The sequence below is a fragment of the Ovis aries genome, chromosome 2 (assembly GCF_016772045.2).
Source record: "Ovis aries strain OAR_USU_Benz2616 breed Rambouillet chromosome 2, ARS-UI_Ramb_v3.0, whole genome shotgun sequence".
Classification (NCBI taxonomy): Eukaryota; Metazoa; Chordata; class Mammalia; order Artiodactyla; family Bovidae; genus Ovis; species Ovis aries.
This window is the reverse complement of record NC_056055.1, coordinates 147,645,898-147,665,788: the sequence shown is the minus strand read 5'-3', so window position 1 is coordinate 147,665,788 and position 19,891 is coordinate 147,645,898. Positions and strand designations below refer to the sequence as shown.

At 37.7% G+C, this 19,891-nt stretch overlaps 1 protein-coding gene across 1 annotated transcript in view; it reads right to left on the bottom strand.

Moving 5' to 3' along the window:
* Positions 1–1,320: 1,320 nt before the first annotated feature.
* The window catches only part of FAP (fibroblast activation protein alpha), an 80,732-nt gene continuing 62,161 nt past the window's right edge, over positions 1,321–19,891 (bottom strand). Inside the window, exons 18-26 of the mRNA XM_004004657.5 lie at positions 19,749–19,847; positions 19,212–19,281; positions 18,276–18,470; positions 12,613–12,667; positions 5,256–5,355; positions 4,032–4,096; positions 3,489–3,561; positions 3,155–3,228; positions 1,321–1,720 (exon numbers count right to left, since the gene is read on the bottom strand). Of these exons, the coding sequence (XP_004004706.3) occupies positions 1,619–1,720; positions 3,155–3,228; positions 3,489–3,561; positions 4,032–4,096; positions 5,256–5,355; positions 12,613–12,667; positions 18,276–18,470; positions 19,212–19,281; positions 19,749–19,847 (833 nt within the window). The 3' untranslated portion in view covers positions 1,321–1,618. The remainder of the gene's footprint in view (positions 1,721–3,154; positions 3,229–3,488; positions 3,562–4,031; positions 4,097–5,255; positions 5,356–12,612; positions 12,668–18,275; positions 18,471–19,211; positions 19,282–19,748; positions 19,848–19,891) is intronic.

Here is a 19,891-nt window from a genome sequence, read left to right as displayed (position 1 = left end):
AAGACTGCCTTATTATTTGTAATTGCCCTGGTATCTCCCTTGATAGAGTGTCAGGCAATGACTGTTGGCTAGTCTTCATTTCCTAGTCGTAGAGAGCAAATGGGGAGTAAATTATGCAGAAATGTCTTGGGTTTGCTTTGCAGACTGCTCCCTGTGGAAGAAAAAAGGACAGCAATAGCTTCTCTCTGACCCTCAGAGCATCAACTGTTGTGTAGATGTGCAGAGGTGCTATGGCCAGTTCCGAATCTGTGGGGGTGTTGCCCAGGCCCCCTGACATCCACACTGTGCCCTTCCTGACAGGTGAGGTGGGACTCTGTGACCTGAACAGGAGCCTGATTTCAGAAAGTCATAGGAGAAAGAGTTCTGGACTGAGAAAGATCAGAAAACCCTAGAGGATGCTATGGTATATGACCTTTAAGGCCCCTTGCTGCTGTAAGTTTCCATGCCTCTTTTGGTTATATAGCATGACAGAGGTTGAGGGTCTCCTATCTACCACTGGGAAGGATCAAGCCAAGGGTGGGGAGAAATCATCCAGAGTAATCCAATGCTGGGAACCATGTCAATGAAAAGTCCCCTCAGTGGTGGCTTCGTGGATACTTTCAACATTCATATAAGAGATACCTTATGGTGGCCTGGTGTGGACCTTTTTAATTCTATGGTCATCACAGAGATGGCGCACTGTCTGTGCTTCTAATTGACAGGGACAGCTCCTGGCAGAGCGTTGCCTTTGGGATTGCAGGCATTATGGTACTTCTGGTATTTTTTTCTTTTTCAAATAAACTTATAGAACAAAAACCCCAGAATAATCTCATAGATGTAACATTTTCCTTCTCTAGCTATTGATGTCCATTTTGTTTAATTTTTTGTTTTATTTAGTTTGGTGTGGCGTAGCAATCTGAAAACAGTTACCATTACTCATTCTAAAACGGAATCTAAAATAGGAACATTTCCAAATTTGAAGCATTTCTTAAAAGGAGCCTGGATTCAAAATTCTGACTTTATCTTTATCAAATGCTTTTGACAATAAGAAACCTTCTGGGAGAAATTTAATAAACGTTTCTTGGAGGGACAGCACAGAGAGCAAACGTCAGGGTGCCTCTACAAAATGTGTTGCCAACCTGATTTCTGAACAATGCTTTAGCACACTCTGAGCTTTTTTTTTCCCCAGCATTTCGAATTCTATTTACAAAAATCCAAAACTGCTTCTAGATTCTTCTCCTCCGTGACCACCCTATTATTCAAGCACTTGTCTAACAAACCCAAGCATTTCTTTCTCTGATAGAAACTGGAACCTAAAATGAATGAACACAGAGAAAATAATAGCATTTTAACTTCTGATTTTATTCTTTTCCCCTCAAATGAACAGGTAACAAAGCACTGTTTGTGTCCAAAGCAAAAGGCAGGGCCTCTTTTTCTCTTCTTTCACAGAGTGCCAGAAAATGTAAACAATATTTAGGTTGAACTTCTGAGTCCTCTGAATCTTCTGTCAGCCTTCAGAACAACATTGGTGTGTTTGTTTATACCAACATTTAACAGCATAAAGAGTGAAACAAGCAAACGGTCTGAGGCATTCATAGGAAGTGTTCAGATTGTGATACAGTCTTGTATCTGTATGGTTTTAGTCTGACAAAGAAAAACACTGCTTTAGGAAGTGGGTCATGTGGGTGTATAAGTGCTTCGTAGATAGGCCGGATAGGCCATGGTTCTGGTCCGAGTACCACTGAAACACAAAGGGAAGAATCTTATTTTATTCCTGCAACCCCACAGTGCCTCCGGCTTTGACTTTTTTGTGCTCTCAGAACCTGGTAATTTTTCTAATATTACCATTGAAATACCTAAGAATACTTGCATAAATAAAGTAATTTACATGTATATGTGAAGAACAAGAAGATTTAAAGCCCTTTTACTAACTTTCACCATTGTTTCATATTTTTTAAACCTATATGTGAGATCGCATTGGGGTGGTAGAGCTTTCACAGTGGCCAGCACCCTGGAATTCCGAGCCTGGATTCCAGAACTGGCGTGCTGGGTTGGTTACTTTAAATTTCCAGAGTTTGGTTTCCTCATTTGAAAAATGAGGGGGTTGGATTTCACTTCCTCTAAGGCACCTTCTAGCTAAAAAATTCCATGAAGCTTTTAGCCTCTGAATCTAATTCCTCTCTATTGTAGAAAATCCATAATACGTATAACCATAAACATCCTTCATAGGAGTTAAAAATAGTATTATTAAAAAAAACAGGGAGATGGTATTATGGATTTAAATTTTATTGCTGGAGAGATGTCAGTAAGATGATTTTCACTGAATAAAGTTGGCTAGTGGTTATTGATGTAATACTATATTCTTATGAGTTGAATGCACTTTAGGAGTCACAGTTTAAAAAATGGTAAAGGGGATAAAAAAAGACCAGAAAAGTCTCACCTCACCCTCTGTAAATTATTTTAAGAAGCCAAATTTCTGAAAGAAGGAGGGTTTCCTTTTCTAGGTTCTTGTGCAACATAAGCAAGTGAGGGAAAAGTGGAGAAGGGGGATGGAACCACCAAGGATTGTCTCTCTCGACTTGGGTTTTGCCTTATTTTCCTCTCTGTCTCCATTTCCCACTCCTCAAGCAACTGGATTTCACAGCTAGCTCATTCATTCATTCAGTCAGTGAAAATATGAGCTTCTGTGGTGGGCCAAGCACATGTCAGGCATTGAAAACACAGAGATAGAAGGATTCTCTAGCTCTGAGTGGAACCACATGATTTCTGGGAGCCTCTGAGGTCTCTGACAGCCTTCTGCGATGGCTTCTTACTGAATAAACAGAATCTTCTGGCTGCTTTGAGGTTTTACAGGGATTTGAAGCACGAAGCTGCGCTCAGTATGCAGGACCATAGAACTGTTAGATGTTTGAGCTAGAAGAGCCTCTAATCTTGTGGAAGCCTTTATTTAATATATGACTCGACTGGGGTCAGCAAACGTGGCGTGGCTTGCCTAGTATCCCTCAGGGAGTTCATGGAAGATCCAAGAGTCATTTGCTAATGTTCTGCCTACTCTATTGAATAGCCTTCTTGTCAGGTTTCAGCAAGAAAAAAAAAAAAAAAGGAGAAGAAGAAGTGTCCTCCTTTTAGCTTAGGGGTCTAAAGCCATCAACCCGAATAAAATGAAATTATGTACCATTGCCTGGAAATCCACTTGTGCATTAACCAGAGCTTTAGCAATCTGCGCTGAGTTTTGAAAGTGCACATTATCTGCAACAAAGAGAGAGAGTTAAAGTGCTGCTAAATACCAGAAAGCAGAGTGACAATGTACTGCCTGGAAATGAACACCAACAATTGTCTAGTCATGCAGTTGACATTGTCAGCAGTGAGTAATCACACTCGCTTATGGAAATGTCCCTGACTCTTAGGTACTGACCCTGAGCACAGGCATAGGAGGATGCTTAATGTTTCTTAAACAAAGTGATGCTGGCTCAGTATTTTTATGTGTAAGAGTCTTGCTTAAACCTCACCATCTGCTGTTCCGTGGATGAGAAGATAGTCTACATTTCTGAAATATTCTGCTCTTGCCATCACAGTTGAATTCTGGAAAAGGGGAAAAATTAACATTTTAGTTGCTGCAAGTTCTAATAGAAAACTAGCTAAATCATTGTGCAATGGACTTAGCACCAATACTGAAATTATGTATTGCTTTGGTTGATAAATATTTAAGAGTCAGAGCAACACATTTTCATCATCATTTGCATTACTTCCATCTGATTCTTAGTTTGAAAAACTGAAAGTTTATGTGTCATATGTTACATATGAGTGAGACCTTAGGCATAAACGATGCCCGCTCAAGCTGTGTGGGGGTTGGGGGTGGGGAGGAGGATGAGGAAAGAAAAAGTAGAATCCAAAGGGAGTTAATTCCTTCTAGTAAGGTGTTTTACAGCTGACAAAAGATCATTATATTTGCCTGTGGACCCAGCAGAAGTATAAACTCTGAATGACTGCTTTACAATTGTTTAGCACATATGAAATAAATTAATGACCTAAATAAAACAGAAGATGCTTACTTTATAGTGCTTGAGATTATCATCCTTTGTTGGGAGGCCCATGAATCTCTCTGTGTAGATAGATGCTGTAAAATATGTAAGAGCATGAGGTTTGCATGTGATAACTCAGGCCGGATAGTGAATGCATTAGTCTCTCAGTCATGTCTGATTTCTTGCATCCCTGCTAGGTTCCTGTCCATGGCATTCTCCACTGGAGTGGGCAGCCATTCCCTTCTCCAGGGGATCCTCCCAACATAGGGATCGAAACTCTGATCTCCTCCATTGCAGGTAGATTCTTTACTGTCTGAGCCAGCTCCTCAATCTCCCAGGGGGAGCTGCTGAGGAAAGGTCTTGCTTTCCTTTCTGTAATGCTCCACCCTAGTCATTTGCTCTGCTAGTTGTCTCTGGAGAAGAGATGCAGGAGAAGATTATGGAAACAGGAGCACCTAACAATAGAATGGACAGCTCTTCAGTTTTTTCACTTCTGCCCAAAGTTCTTTGATGGGGGAAATGTTGAGCTAGGAATGACCTCATTACATTTTTAAAGAAATCACAAATGCAGCCACCTCTAGTACTCTCATTGGTCTCTTAATTTGGGATAGAAATATGTCCCCCAACTCCTCCTCACCCCCCAACACACTTTTTTCCTCTGAGTAAAGATTCCCAAGTCACAATTGCTTCATTTTCACCTCAACACAGGGAAGAGGATCTAATGAAAGCTAATTTTTGTGCATTTATTATAATTAAGTCCAAATAGTTATCCTGCATTGACGTTAATCATAAAAATAGGCACACATGGAAGATATACTTCTTGAACAAATTTTTTGTTTCTTTGACTTCTGGAGTAATGTATCAGGCAGCTGCAAACTGTTGTGTGGTGGTGAATTACTTGGCTTGGCCTGATTTTCCCTAAGAACTGCTTAAAAGCCAGTTTGGCTGCACCTGTGTGTCTGCAAAAACAGAGTTAGCTCTGATTTTTAAAGATTTGGTTTATCAGGGTGCACAAGGTTTCTAGGAGAATAAGATTCATTGGGTTTTGGAAGAGTCCTTTCTCATCTTAAGATTTCTTTGATTGTTGGAACATGATTATAATGAATCATATAAGCAACCTCATTTATAGATTATATTTTTCCCAGTGATGCTGGGGTGAATTTTACTGCATAATTTGTTTTCCTAGCAACCTTAAATATAGAGTAATTATGTGTTAAATGTTTTTGCAGCAACATTTATGAAATGTTTCCATACCGTAATATTCCCAGCTGGAGACCGGAGCCACAGCTATCCCACATTTGAAAAGACCAGTTCCTGAAGCAAGGGCCAACGATGAAACATAACCTCCATAAGACTGTAGAGACATTGTTAGGAGTTAGTCCCAGATTCACTCTCCTAAACTCTCCAACATATTTGTATAATGATTCTACTCACAATAAGTGCTGATGGGAGCTGGGGAATATGGATTGGGTAGATTAAATGTCTATCTTGCACTCTTGGCAATAAGTTCCAATAATTTCATCCTAGTCAATTACAAATACCTGGTGTGCTGATCAGAATATGGAGGGGGCAGTTTAAGAGATCGATACAACTGCAATTTTTCTGCAAGAATTTCTTTACCCATGCCTCTATGTTTTTCCAAACAGGACCTTGCTATGGCAGAAGCAGAATTTTATTCTTAAAAAGTGTACACACAAAAAGATCTTTTCCAAATGTAAAAGCAAGATACATTCCACAGTGTACAACAGTAATGTGAGGCAAAACTTATATCTGTGTATTTACTTAATCTGTTTTCAAAAGAGAACATCAAGGGAACGACAGAGGAACCTCGTGTGTAGTTTAAGAGATGGCCAGAGTTTGTATATACGTATTCTGTTTTGAGGATTTCTGGCATAGCAGCTCAAAGGAGGAAAAGCCATTGGTGCCTTAACAAATCTTGCTTGCCCCTACTACCTCAGGGAACACACACACAAAAGGAGATACAAATTGCAGAGTCTGAAGCAGGTTTAGCACTCATCACTTTTCTTTACCAGGGAATCGGTGGGTGATTCAGAAATGTGACCCTGATAACAGAAGATGTGTGTCTGTGTCACTCGGAAATTTGAACCTTTTCCTGAAAATGAAGAAATGAACAGACAACTTCATAAGAAAGCTGCATCTTCCCCCAGAAGGCAATTTTGTCTACCTGTTGGGAGAGAGATGCTTCCTCTGGGCACATGGATTAAGCAGTGTCCTGGATTAAGTTTACCCCCACCCTCACCCGCACCAATGTCTGTGCTAGATTAGGATGTGATTATTCTTGCCCCAACACAGGAACGTCCCTAAGAGGGCAATATGGCTCTCTAACTAATGGGGTGCCTTGTTACTACCACAAACTTCTGGGAATGATCTGCCCTCAGGTCAGGAGAGATCATATCGTCTTTTGCCACAGAAAAGTCAGTCTTAAGAGAGGGTGGGAGTGAGAGCCCTACAGAGCAAGGAAGAAGCAGAAGACAGACACGGTAAAATCAGGCAGCAGGTCAGTGGCCGAGGTCTAGTCTTAATCCATGAAGTACATGGCCCGCAGGGATCAGCTAAAGCCTCTTGCTGAATTCAATTGTTAGAGAAAGAATGCTCTAACTGGTTTACAGTTTTATGTTTCCATCTCCGGGGAATCTTACTGAGGACCCTTGGCTACAAAACACAGACTAAAAGAGGCAGCTCCAATTATACCGTGGCCTCCTTTCATTATACTTGGAGGAGAACTAAACGTATTTTAATAGAGGAAAAATATATTTTAAAAACAGAAGGAAAATGTGGGTTTTAAAATCATTTTGATAAGTGAAAATTCTCATCAGGATCAAACTTTTACTTATAAAAATAATCTGGATTAGTAGGTTAGCAACAACTATTACTGAAATGAAAGATTTTTTTTCTCCGTTCTTAATTTTAGATTTGAATGCATGTAGAGTAAGCCTGAGTCCTTTAGAAATTTGATCGTTTACGGTTTAATTGGAAAAGTATGTTCACTGCAAATTATAATACTGGGTTCTGCTTTTCCTCTTGTACGCCCCATAACACAAAATAGCACAGAATGATATTTGAAATTAGAGCATTTGCATATAGTAAAAAGGGTTTTGAACATCTCTGTCCCACATCCTAGAAATTATAAAAATATTAATCTGTATTTGTTCACTGATTAGATAAGAGTGTGGTATCTGAATAAAATCTTCACCTTTTCGATATGAACACATTGTCTCCAGAAATTTGTAAAAGCAAAATTAGTATAGCAGCAGCACAACAAAAGAAGGTGTACTTTAAATTCTCAGGCAGCTTAGAAAAGCTGTTTCTATTGTAGAAATAAAGGGAGGGAAAAAAACAAAAAAATAACCACCCGAGTTGACTTTTTTCTGCTCTCCCATGGGTGGGGCTCCAAGGCAGAGTGGGTGGATGCAGTAAGAAAAGAGCCCACGGAGCAGATTGGCCATGAGAATTCTAGAATTTTGTCCTTTGCACTTAGATGCCTTGCCATTTTGTTTAAATGAAGGATATCTTTAAAAACTTTCTTAGAAGGGCACAGAATTTTGAGGGATTTATGGAACAGTATTCTGATGGGAGCTATAAATCAGACTGGACTATTTTGCCTACAGGCAGTAATAACAACTAGTTAACATTTGTAGGGCTAAGGTCACTGCAACAGTCTTTGTGGTCCTACAGGCTGTCTCCTTTCTCCCCTATCCTGTCTCTCTTTGCTCACTGGCTCTCTTAGTGTTCTTTGAATTCTCCAGGCATGATCTAGCCCCAGGACGTCTGCAAATGCCACCACCCCCTGCTTGGAATTTCCTTGTCTCCACAATTGGCATGGCTTACTTCCTTCCTTTTTCAAGTCTTAACTCCAAAAAAAAAAAAAAAAGTCTCACCTGTCCTTCTAATCTAAAACTGCATCAACCTTACATGATGCTCCTCACTCCTTTCTTGTTTTGCTTTCCTCCATTGCATCAATCATTATTTAACATTTTATCTGTGCTATCTATTTATCTTGCTTATTGCCTTTCTCCCCAACCATTCCCAGCTTGATAAACGTAGAGATTTTTGTCCATCTTGTTAATGAATGTCCCCCCTAGCACTGATGATGCAATCTGAAACACATTGGGAATAGAATCAATATTTGTTTAATATATGACTTTCCTATTAACTCATCTAACTCTCATAGTGACTTGGTGGGGAAATTATTGTTGCATTTCATGATGAGGAAACTGAGGCTCAGAATAAATTTAGAGTAAGCGGTAGAGCTGAGGCTCAACAGCAGGACATCTGACAACAAGCTACTTCCTCTATAATCCCTACATTAGAGCAACCTTGTTTGGAAGTTTTAAGTTCAGAGTCTAATATAGTCTCATTAGAGGTGCATTTGTCCTACTTTTACATCGTTGATCACACATAGCAATTCAAATTGCTTATAATTAGTCACTGGAAGAGAAAGGAACTAAGATTAAATCACGAACTAATGCTTATTCAACACCACCTGGCTAGGTCTATATTAACAAAGCAAAGCCCATAAATGAGGTTGTTATTCTAATAATTTAGCAAAACCCCTGCTGCTCTTCAATTGTCACAATAATCGCTTTAATTTTTCTTCATATAAATCAAGGTTTTTCAACTTTGGCACTATTGACATTGGGGGCTGGATAATTCTTTTCTGTTGGAGGCTGTCCTGTGCACTGTGGGACATTTGACAGCATCTCTGGCCTCTACTCACTGGATGCTAGTAGCACTCCCCCAGTTCCGACAACCAAGTGTCTCCAGACATTGCCAAATGTCCCCTGAGTGGCAAAATTGCCCAGGTCAGAACCGCTGTCATAACAGACACTTCCTAAGCATAGTGCTGAGTACAGAGTACATAGTACATATCTATTAAGTAGCTAAAAACCAGGCTACTAGCATTTAGTTTGTGTGCCAGAAAAATGAAAGGGTACAATGAAAATGCCTTCTCTCCCCTTCTTAATCTGGATAATGGAGGGAAATGTATGATTTGAAACTTACTGACCAACTGGCCAAACAAAAACTTGTGTAGTTAGCTTTAGTGTATTTCTCAGTTTAGCAAAGTGTCTAATACTTTGTGGAAACAGATGTTTACAGAACACAGTAATAGGTAAACAAACCCAAATGGTCATTCTCAACATCTTTCTCTTTCCCTTCTCCAATTTCCCATAGGTCTCTGCTTATTATATTATAAAAGAACACACAAAACTATGACCTATTTTTGCCCCTTTCTTCACTGCATAAATTCAGGCCCTTGGTATTTGTTGCCAATATTACATCCCTCCTAATCCTTTGAACCACTCCCTCTCCCGACATCAGGCCATTCTTCATTCTGCAGCCAAGAGTATCTTCCTAAGACTCCAGTTTCACTCCCTATTGACTTCAAGACCACTTCTCAAAGAGGTATCCATGGAATCAAATACTTTTTGGTAATACTATATTAAAAAAAATTAACAGATTTTTTCCTGTTCTTCATGGAGCCTATATGCACTATTATATAGAGTTCATAATTTACCAAATTATTAGACCAGAGAACGTTTGCCCCCAGATTTCATGGTACAACACATTGGAGGAATGTTGACTTACAGGATTAAATTCAGCTTAAACAGCCGCATAGATATGTGAGATGGTGAATACTGCGCTAAGCATTTGAGAAACAAAGTTGAAAGACAAAGTCCATTCCACTGATGAGCTTACATCCTTGTGAGAGAAGACAATGTACAAATAAGATAAAACGATAATTCCTATAAGAGCAAGTAATAAAGAGCTACTGGAGCATACAAAGGTCATATCTGAGCTGGGTCTTAAAAAAATAAGTAGAAATTTTGCATTTTGGAGAGAGGAAGACATGGGGCATGGAAGAAGAGGATGGTCACTGAGGTGCATGAAACGGGCGTGATAGACTCATGGGAACAAGGAGACACAGACAAATCAAATTATTCATAAGGTGTGGGCAGAAGTAGAGGGAGATGAGACTGAAAAAGTAGGTTGCAATCAGATTGCCAAGGGCCTTGCATGCAAGTAAATGCGTCTGGGCACTAGGCTGAAGTCAGCAGGTAGCCCTAGAATATATATGAGCAATATAAGCAAAAAAGCAACATGGAAAGAATTGTGTTTTAGAACAATAATTTCATCAGCAACATTGGCGCTTATGAAACTAAAGCAAGGAGGCTAGCTAAGGGACAATTGCAAGATTTAAACCTGTACCTCCCAACCTATGGTCCATGCAAGTGGACTTTCATAATCCACTCAAGTACAGAATCAGAAGCTCTGGTGTGAGGGCCCTGGGAACTGCTTTAACACGTTCTCCAGGTGATGCTTATATAAGCTAAGGTTGGAGAAGCTCTGGTTTAAATTACATATAAAGAAACTTGAACTAAAATAATGTCAGTGAGGATGATGAGAATAGACTCAGATATATGGAGGCAGAATTGACAGAATTTACTAATCAATAGAATATTGGAGTCAGGGAGCTGGAGAAGTTGAAAGCATCTCTAGAGCTGAAAGCATCTCACCAGTTTGGGTGACTTGGTATACGCTGTGCATGCTCAGTGACTTCAGTCGTGTCTGACTCTTTGCAACCCTATGGACTGTAACCCACCAGGCCACTCTGCCCATGGGATTCTCCAGGCTAGTATACTGTAGTGGGTCACCATGCCCTCTTCCAGGGGATCTTCCCAAACCTGTGTTTCCTGCATCTCCAGTATATAGGCAGATTCTTTACCACTGAGCCACCTGGGAAGCTCAGGTATGTGGTAAGGTCCTTATTAAAGGTGAAGATTTGTTTTAAAGTAGACTATAATCTGTTTAGGGCTTCCCTGGTGGCTCAGTGGTAAAGAATACACTTACCAGTGCAGGAGATGTGGCTTCAACCCTGGGGTTGGGAATATCCCCTGGAGAAGGAAATAGCAACCACTCCAATATTCTTGCTTGGAAAATCCCATGGAGAGAGGAGCTTGGCAGGTTATGGTCCAAGGGGCCACAAAAGAGTCAGACATGACTTAGAGACTGAACACCACCAACATAGTATGTTTAACTTCAGGAAGTTAAGCTTGAGGGCTCGGTGAGACATTTGGGAAACATGATCAGCAGGCATTTGAAATGTGGCGCGCAGAAGAGAGAGATGAGGCTAGTGGCAGGCATCTGGCAGTCGGCCTCGTCTTTGACACCATGTGGATTTCTCCAAGAAAGTGAAGAACAATGAGAATCAAGACCAGATCCAGAAAAACACCAACATTTAAAGGATGAATAGAGTATAATGGTCACAGAAACAGAAAACTCAGAGGAGAAACATGTTACAGAGTCATGGATAAACCCCACTCTCCTTCATGTAATGAGTGGGTTTCTTAAATCATCTACATACGTAGTTCTCTACCAAAGTACTTCAACCTAGAATGTTCTAGAAATGAAATTAAAAGTTCACTCTATGGTTATTTCAAAGCCTGAAGCAAAAGCAAAGTGAGAAATGTTCATGATTATATGTAAGTGTTCAGTTCAAAATGTGAATCTTTCAAGAATTTACTTTAGGAAATTTTATAAAAATGGATGGTAAGAAAAGCCTTATCTGAAATGTTTCACTATAAAATATTTCATTTATTTCCACCCATTTGAATTCCATTCTGTTTTGATACTTAACACTTGATAGTTTTAAGAAGGACCAAATGGCTCGAAATAACAACTTTTTACAAATTCATAACAGCTCTTCATCTGGTCACTGAGCTGAGAGGAATCCTGCAGATTCCCTTCAATATTGGGTTTCATTCCCTCCATCTTGTGCAGGCCGCTCTCAGAAAACAGCCAAGAAAAACAACCCAAGCACAAATGGCTGCAAATTGACTTGCAAATGTACAAACTCAGACCAAAAAGTGAAACAGGAAATCTTCTTTGAAGGGTGATTATCATAATTTATAATAGGCGATTCTAAACTCTTTCCCATAATTCTCTGAACTTTCCAGTGACTTTATTGCCCAAGACTGGTAAATGTCGCCACTTTCTTTCTGTATGTATTTAGAAAACTGGTATAGTTTCTCAAACTTGAGAAATGATTTCCACGACCTATAACTAGTAATAAATAATTATTTCTTCCAGTTAGCAGAAATTAACATTAGTTCAGGGAAAAAATTTGATTACAAAAATAAGAATCAAATAGCCAAGATATGACTAGGATAGACTGGGTCCTAAGGAATTTATACTTTGAAATTTCCTGTAATTTTCAACTTTATCTTAGCTTTTCATTAAAATGAAATGATGAAGTATAAAAAAATATGTTAACTCTAAAAAAAAACAAAGGGAATTAAACTTCTGACAAATATGATTCAGTTTTATGTACTCTAATGGCTGAAATTAAGTGAAAGAGTATCAATTATGAGTTAATTTTCTATACAAGGGAGAAACAAAATGATTTTTAAAAAAGGAACAAACACTTAAAGCCACCACTTTGAAGCCCAGATTATCCAAATTGACTGTTTCCATTGACAGATCAAATTATGTTGCAACATTAACATTTCATGAGAAATCTTATAAGCGAACACTTTAGAAAATGATGATTGCTGAACCAAATAACAAGCATAAAACATATAAAACAACTCACCCAGCCCCATATGGCTATTCTTTTTTCATCAATGAAACCCATTTCTATGAATTTTCTAAAGTAAAAGAAACAAATTTTTAGAATTTTAAGTGTGTACACATGACATTTACTTCATTACACAAGCATATTTAATCCAAAGATTTAATAGAAACGCTACATTTTCTTTGTTTAAACACATGCATAATAAGGTTGCATTTACAAATAATTAAAATAATATTATCATTTTTCTGCAAAAGAATAAAGGAGCTGTTAAACTCTATGGTACATCTATTGAGTAGTACTCGTGTCTGTAAGGCCTCCTAACCCTAATTGTCCTGGTTAGTTACTTGGGGCTCAGATGAAAAAGCTCGTATTCAGCAAATGAATATTGATCAAAAGGGGAAATAATTTTTTAGTGCACTGAACAAGTAAATGGTTAGTTCAGGTTCTCAGACTACAGCTACCTGTTTTTGAGTTTGATATTAAATGTAGTTAAGTTATTTATAAGTAAAAAAGAGACAGAGATAGGCTCATAGTAACACCAGAAGAAATAGCATTTTGAGTGGGACCAAATTTCCAAATCTGCAGGTTTTGGGAAAAAAAAAAAAGTTTTGTTGTTCCTGTTTTAAATTTTATTAATTTCTTATGATTTTGTTTGCTTACATGTTAATGTGAAAGAATTTCAATCTAAAATGGGACTGAAAAATAAAAATGAAAAATCGCACACAGGTGCCCTCAGGACTGCGAGAGACTGATTTCCATATATGCCTGATGTACAGAAAACTGATATTACTGAAATTTTCTTAAATGATAGGGAGTTGGCCTCATATCAGCCTTGGAAAGTTTTGCTTATGGTTTCCAGAGACCAGAACAAGAAATGATCCAAGTCAGGTTAGTTCTTCAAAATACACTGAATTGAGCTTTGTATGATGGGACTAGTTTTATCTGTCCAGGTAGTAGTCAAAGTTGGTCTCTGTTTGTTTTTTTGATTTTAACAGACTCTCACTAAACTCTTCCCTCTTTATATTCCCTGCCTATAATACAGCCTATCCTAAACCCTCAATGAACTGGCCTATAGCTTGCTATAGTTTGTGAGTCCAGAACTGCAATTCCTCTGCTATACTTGAGTAAACTCATTTTTAAACAATTTTGAGTTCGCCTCATTTTAACCTTTTATTTAAGTTGACATGCATTATAATTGGAGCAGGGCAGGGCAACCCACTCTAATATTCTTGCCTGGAGCATCCCATGGACAGAGGAGCCTGGCAGGCTACAGTCCATAGGGTAGCAAAGAGTTGGACATGACTGAAGCGACTTAGTACATACACACACATCATAATCACTGTCTCATTTTTGGTCACATCCATCCATGGAAAAATATCTATCCCTCCCTTATTTCATATTTAGATACCCTCTGTTTATCATGGTTTGGACAACTATATGTATCTTTTAGAATATGAACATGATTTATTCAAGCTCTATCACAAAAGACCCTTCATTTGAAATCAAGTTTGAAGACAAATCTTTCCTTAGGAGCAGAGGGCCATGCTTAATGGTGACCTTCAGAAAGTCCTGGGAAACTCTCAGAAATCTAAGTGCATTGCTGGTACAAAGCAAGAGTGTTTTGGGCTAATTTACTCCATGCTTACCTGAGGGCTGGTGTTCCAGAGCCATTGTGATTTATTTAGGGAGTGTTTTGATAGAAGAAACTCTCAAAGAAACAGAAGCAGTGGAAGGAAAAAGCAAAGTGAATGAACCATTACAGAGGCCTGGATGGGACAGTGAAGGAAAAGAAGGGGATGGGACCAAAGTGACCTCATGACCAGAAAAACTCTTTTTTTTTTTTGGTTGCCTTAAGTGACGTTAATGTCCTTCCTCATTCTTCTCTGGAACTAGGATGGAGTGATTTGCCTTAGTTGAATAATGGAATTTCTTAAAGGGATTTCACAGCAACCATTTTGCTCGTTGCATGGATTCAAAATGCACGTTTCTGCTGCACAGAGGAGTTGGGCAGATGCCCGGGACAAACAGATGGGAAGAAGCCCCGTCAGTCACAGCTTACTCGACACTAATTCTGAAGGACACTGAGGCGTCTTCAGGGGAGAAATGCAGTAGCGAACGCAGAGTTGCTACCTGTGTGGATGCTTGTTCACAGTAGGTAGAGAAAACGGGCTGTCAAGTGTGGTATTTTGGCAATTCGCCCACAAACTTCAAAAGCCAAATGGAAGAAAAGAAGGTTCACTTTCTTTGTCAAAAAAAAAAGAAAAAAAGAAAAAAAAAAACCAAACAAAGCAATCTTGCTGCTAGTGCTTGAAGCCAGTTTGAAGCCATAAAATCAATCATGATTTTATGATCTCCCAGAAGCTAGCAATCATATTGCCTTGCATCTGGGGTAAAAGCAAATAACAGGTGATACATGGGAACAGGAAATTCTTAACAGCTCCCTTCCTAGGTTTATTCCAAAAGGATGACATTTACAGGAAATGATAGCGCAATAGTTAACATGGAAATGAAACATTAACACTTAATGTGGCAAGACTAGGTTAAAGGTTAGCTAGATAATCTGAGCACTTTGAGACCAACCAGGCTTTATAAAATTTACCTCCAAAATTCTGAAGAGCTTTCAGGAGGGTTATCAGAAATACTGCCAATAATGCAGTTAAATCAACAAAATGTTAATAACAGGGGAAAAAGCATGTTTTTCTAATTTTGGAGACTGGTCTGGACTTTACAAATTTTCTCTCTTAAAAATAACCCTAGGCTAAAAATCAGTTTGAAACACTATTGATTGATTGTTATTCTATTTTGGAAATGTTTTTTATTGGTATCATGTATAACAGTATATTGTTTCTCATATAATTCTTTCTTATCACTATCCCTGAAGTTATAGAAAGTTTCAAAATTGTGGGAAAGTCTAAAGTGCCGCACTTACCCCAGATGAGCAGATTTGACCCTGTAACTACTGAAGCTTTAAGGGACTCACATGTGTACCACTTGCAAAAGAGACTGAAGAACGTAGGGCTCAGTCTTCCTTAAGCTTTGACCTCAAATGCATTTCCTTTGGGGCATTCAGAATTTGTGCCGCTGTAGGGCTTTTTTTCCCCTGCTTTACTTAGCTAATTTATTTCTCAACCTTCAACAGTATTTACTAGTATTTTCAAATATGTACATATGATTTTTTTGCTATGTAAAAAATTTAGCCTGATTGCATTTCCTAAGAGATTCAAGGAAACACATTACTTTATTTATTTTTTTTTGGCAGGATGAGGTAATTTGAGGACCATGGACAGGGAAGCCTGGTGGACTATGGTCCGTGGGGTTGCAGAATCAGACACAGTTTAGTGACTGGACGACAGCAACAAGAGTTGGAGGACTATCATAGAGGGATTACAATCCCGAGTCCTCAGGTCAGACATTCTGGGTCTGATTCCTAAAACATTTCTCTGGAAAATATGTGACTGAATTCTTTCCAGAATTATGACTATAAATCTATTCTCTAGCTTTGTCTTCTCAAAACATTGGGCTTTAAGGCCTCCCTTATACTTTTGCAGAATAATGGTTGCAAGCAAAGTGAAGGCCAAACCCAGTTGGCATCTCCACTGCTGTAGATGCACTTTGCATGGGCCACACAGACACCCCTGTTCACTGAGGTAAATACAGAGAGTTCCATGTGGTTTATTCAGTCTTCAGAAACTGTAAGTGCACTGAAAGTTGAGATTGTAAATTGCATGATTTTATACAGAGTATTGTAACTGCATATACTACTTCACCTGCTCTTGAATGGCTGAGTCAATGAGTGAACATATGTCTGATCTATAGTACAAAAACTTTCTTCAGGTTCCATCCAAAAATGGCTCAGAGGAGGTAAAGGTAGATAGTTACAGCCTCTGGTCCAATCTTCATTTCAGTTCTAAGTGTCATTTATGTTATTGTGAAAAATCAGTAGAATTTGTGGCTTCCTGTTTTATGTGTTGAACAGAAATAACAGTTTATATTAAGGTCAGTGCATGGATATCAGGTTTAAATTTTCAATTCATCCAAAGAAAAACATTAAGAAGTTATCTGTTCTATCTTTTCTGTTTCTTGAGTTATTCCTCTTAAATTTGAATGCCACATTTTTGGTGATAAATAAATGCACAAACATATAATGATGTATGATGGTAATGATTGTTTTTAATCAACACCAAACAAATCACTTTTTAGCTCTACCAACTTTGGAAAGTCGAATTATAAACCACAGTTTCCATCTCTGTCCTTTGGATTACATGTCCCAGGTGTTTTATTGCATGGTTTCATATAAGCAAGTGTGACGCACAGCCAGAAAAGAATTAAGTCTATAATACTGGTAGCTGCATTACTATTTTTAAGGCATACCATAGTCTTATATGAGACATTGTATCTTGGGATTTTTCTTTGAATTACCTTTCCTATGACTCTCTGTCACACAGAAGTATCTCTCAAAAAAGTTGAAATAGTGGAAAGGCCAAAAATCTGGGTGAGTAGGAAAGACAGAGCCTCCTAGAAGTTAAGTGTGAATGATGTCTATAGATTGTGTAACATTATTTGATAATTTACTTATTAATTTGTTAGATTTTATCCAAATAGACTTTGCTTTTAATTGAATGTTTTGTGTGTGTGTGTAATTAGTGTCCACAGAATGAAAATTTAAAAGCATATGATTACTTTTCTATTAAAAAAAAATCACTTGTGAGTCTAAACTCTTCTGTTTTGATTAGAGACAAAAAATACAGAAAAGTATTGTCTGGGCCTGGCTCCTAGTTGTTAAATACAGTCTGTGTTATGCACGCTACACTGAAATCAATAATCATTCGTGATATTAAGATGGTAAAAGAAACATACTAATTTATTTTCTAAATTGGTCTTTTCTGTGAAGCATTGTTTGACCTTCAGCTGTCATGCATGCACGTATATCCACAACTAAGAGTGCAATCAGACTGCGTTAGTTTTTACATTTACAAGCTACTATTCTCTAAGGTCACCTACCTGATAGCTATAAGAAATATCCAGAGGAATCCTGCACAGTGCTGCCAAACTAGGAACAATTTTGGTGACTCTTTTCTTTTTGTTTCAGGAAGAAATGATTGAGCCATAAATTGTGGTTGAAAATGTAGTTGGGAAGAAGTCAGATTATAAATCTGTATTTCTTCTAAATGTTTTCATAATGTAATTTCTATTACATAAAATAAATTTTTTTTTGGTCAAATGAAAGTAGGAAAACACTTTCTTGCTAATATGATAGCTTAATCATTAATGAATGTCTGATATCTGAAAGTACATAGTGCCGATGAAATCTTGAGCCATTTCTGAATTTATGAGGTAGAATCCACAAGGCTTGAGCACTCAGATGTCCTGTTTTCTACAGACCATCCCTAAAGTTATACAAATTTTTCTGTTAATTGTGAGCCATGTTAGTGAAAGGCTATTAGAATGACTAAAACATGGAAAGAGAGTATCATCTTTCACTATGAATTATTTTTCTACTCTTTTCCGTGAATAATTTTTTTCTCATATTGGGTAAAAATATCCCTTGATGATTAATGATAGCTTTAGATGACGTTAGGAAAACAGACAAAAATAATTAAGGCATTAAGGATGGAGAAACCCAAAAGTTATTGCATAACTTTTCTTGACATCAGTTTCTGTTTGAATGAGAAGGCGCTCACCTGACAGCTGTGATCTGGTCCTCAACTTCATAAACACCCAGTTTTCGATACACTGCATACAGGAGTCTGTCACCTTGGAAAGCTGTTCCTCGACCATCCACCAAGGCAATGACTATCCCTTCCTTACTTGCAAGATAAGATATCCAACTAACAGCGAATACAGACCTTACACTCTGACTGCAGGGACCACCATACCTAAAGGGAAAAAAGAAAGAGAATCTGTGATGTTTTTGTGAAACTCAACTTCCCATCGGGGCCAAGAATTGCCTTTAGTATTTCCCAGTACATTCGTATGATAAAATTTCAATAACAGCGGCATTAGAACTGGCTCAGAATCAAGAGACGACCAGGCTTTTCCCAGAGGTTTGCTACAAGGAAGTTGTTCTGGGACACAGCCCCTCCTATTCCCCAAAACGGATACATCTAGGGTTGGCATTTCAAGGAATATGTGTGGGTTTTTCGTCATTTCTGCCACCTGCCACTTGCTAAAAGCAGGCATAAGATATACTAAAAAAAATGCATGGTGTTTTAAGCAAATTGTGTGTAGGTCAGCACTGATTTGGGGTGTGATTCCACAAAATGTATTCCATTCCCTTATTTCATTTCTAACTCAATTACATAAGATGTGAAGATGATTTACAATATTTTTTTGGCTGCAATTTCTCTATCTCAAAGGTATTCTGACACATTAGGCAATTTGCCACACAAAGGAAATTCAAAACAGCAAATGCAAGCAAGTCCATCTAAAAATCTCAAAACTTTCTCAAGCTATTTTAAATAGCCATATTTTATTTACTCTGATTAGTTGGGGAATATATAAAACACCATCAATAGGAACTGTTACTGAGGAGAATGGTTCATTCTATCTCACAAATGTGTATTTAATACAGCATGCTTTCAATAAATAGTTTTTAAACCAAAGAAAATATTACATACACTTGAATTAGCAAGGGATACTTCTTTGATTTGTCAAACTGAGGAGGAAGAATCATCTTGTACCACAATGCTTGAAAAACAAAAACAGAGAAAAATCTTCATTCCACTATACTCAGCATTATTTATTTTCTTTAACAATAATATATAACATAAAATCAACTTAAATTGGTAAATTGTGAAGAATCAAGACTATGTTTTTCTTGATTTTTATTATGTATTTTGTCTAATTTACAAGTTACTAGAAATATCGAACTATTGTTTTTCTAGAAGCACATTCTAAAATTAAAATTAGATAAACTTTAAAAACAATCAGTGTTGAAATGGAGCTATAGAAAAAATATCAACCCTATTCACAAACATATGAAAGATATTTCATAAAACCTTATTGCTATAGTAAGATTTTAAAATTATGATCCTGTAATATTATAGGGTTACACTATTATAGCATTATACTTAAAACTATACAATTTTGTTTCTAAAAAGCAAGATAAGTGCTCAGCTTCATATTTATTCATGAGAAGTTTTTAAAGATCTTACTAATATCATCCACTTTAAGTTTCTTTATTTCTTCTTTGGGCAGCTGAATATTTTTCAAAGCATTTTCCAATTCCTTGTTGTCTTCCAGGATTTTAATTTCTTAAAAAAAGAAGTTCATTTTTAATTAATAGAAGTTCTGTAAA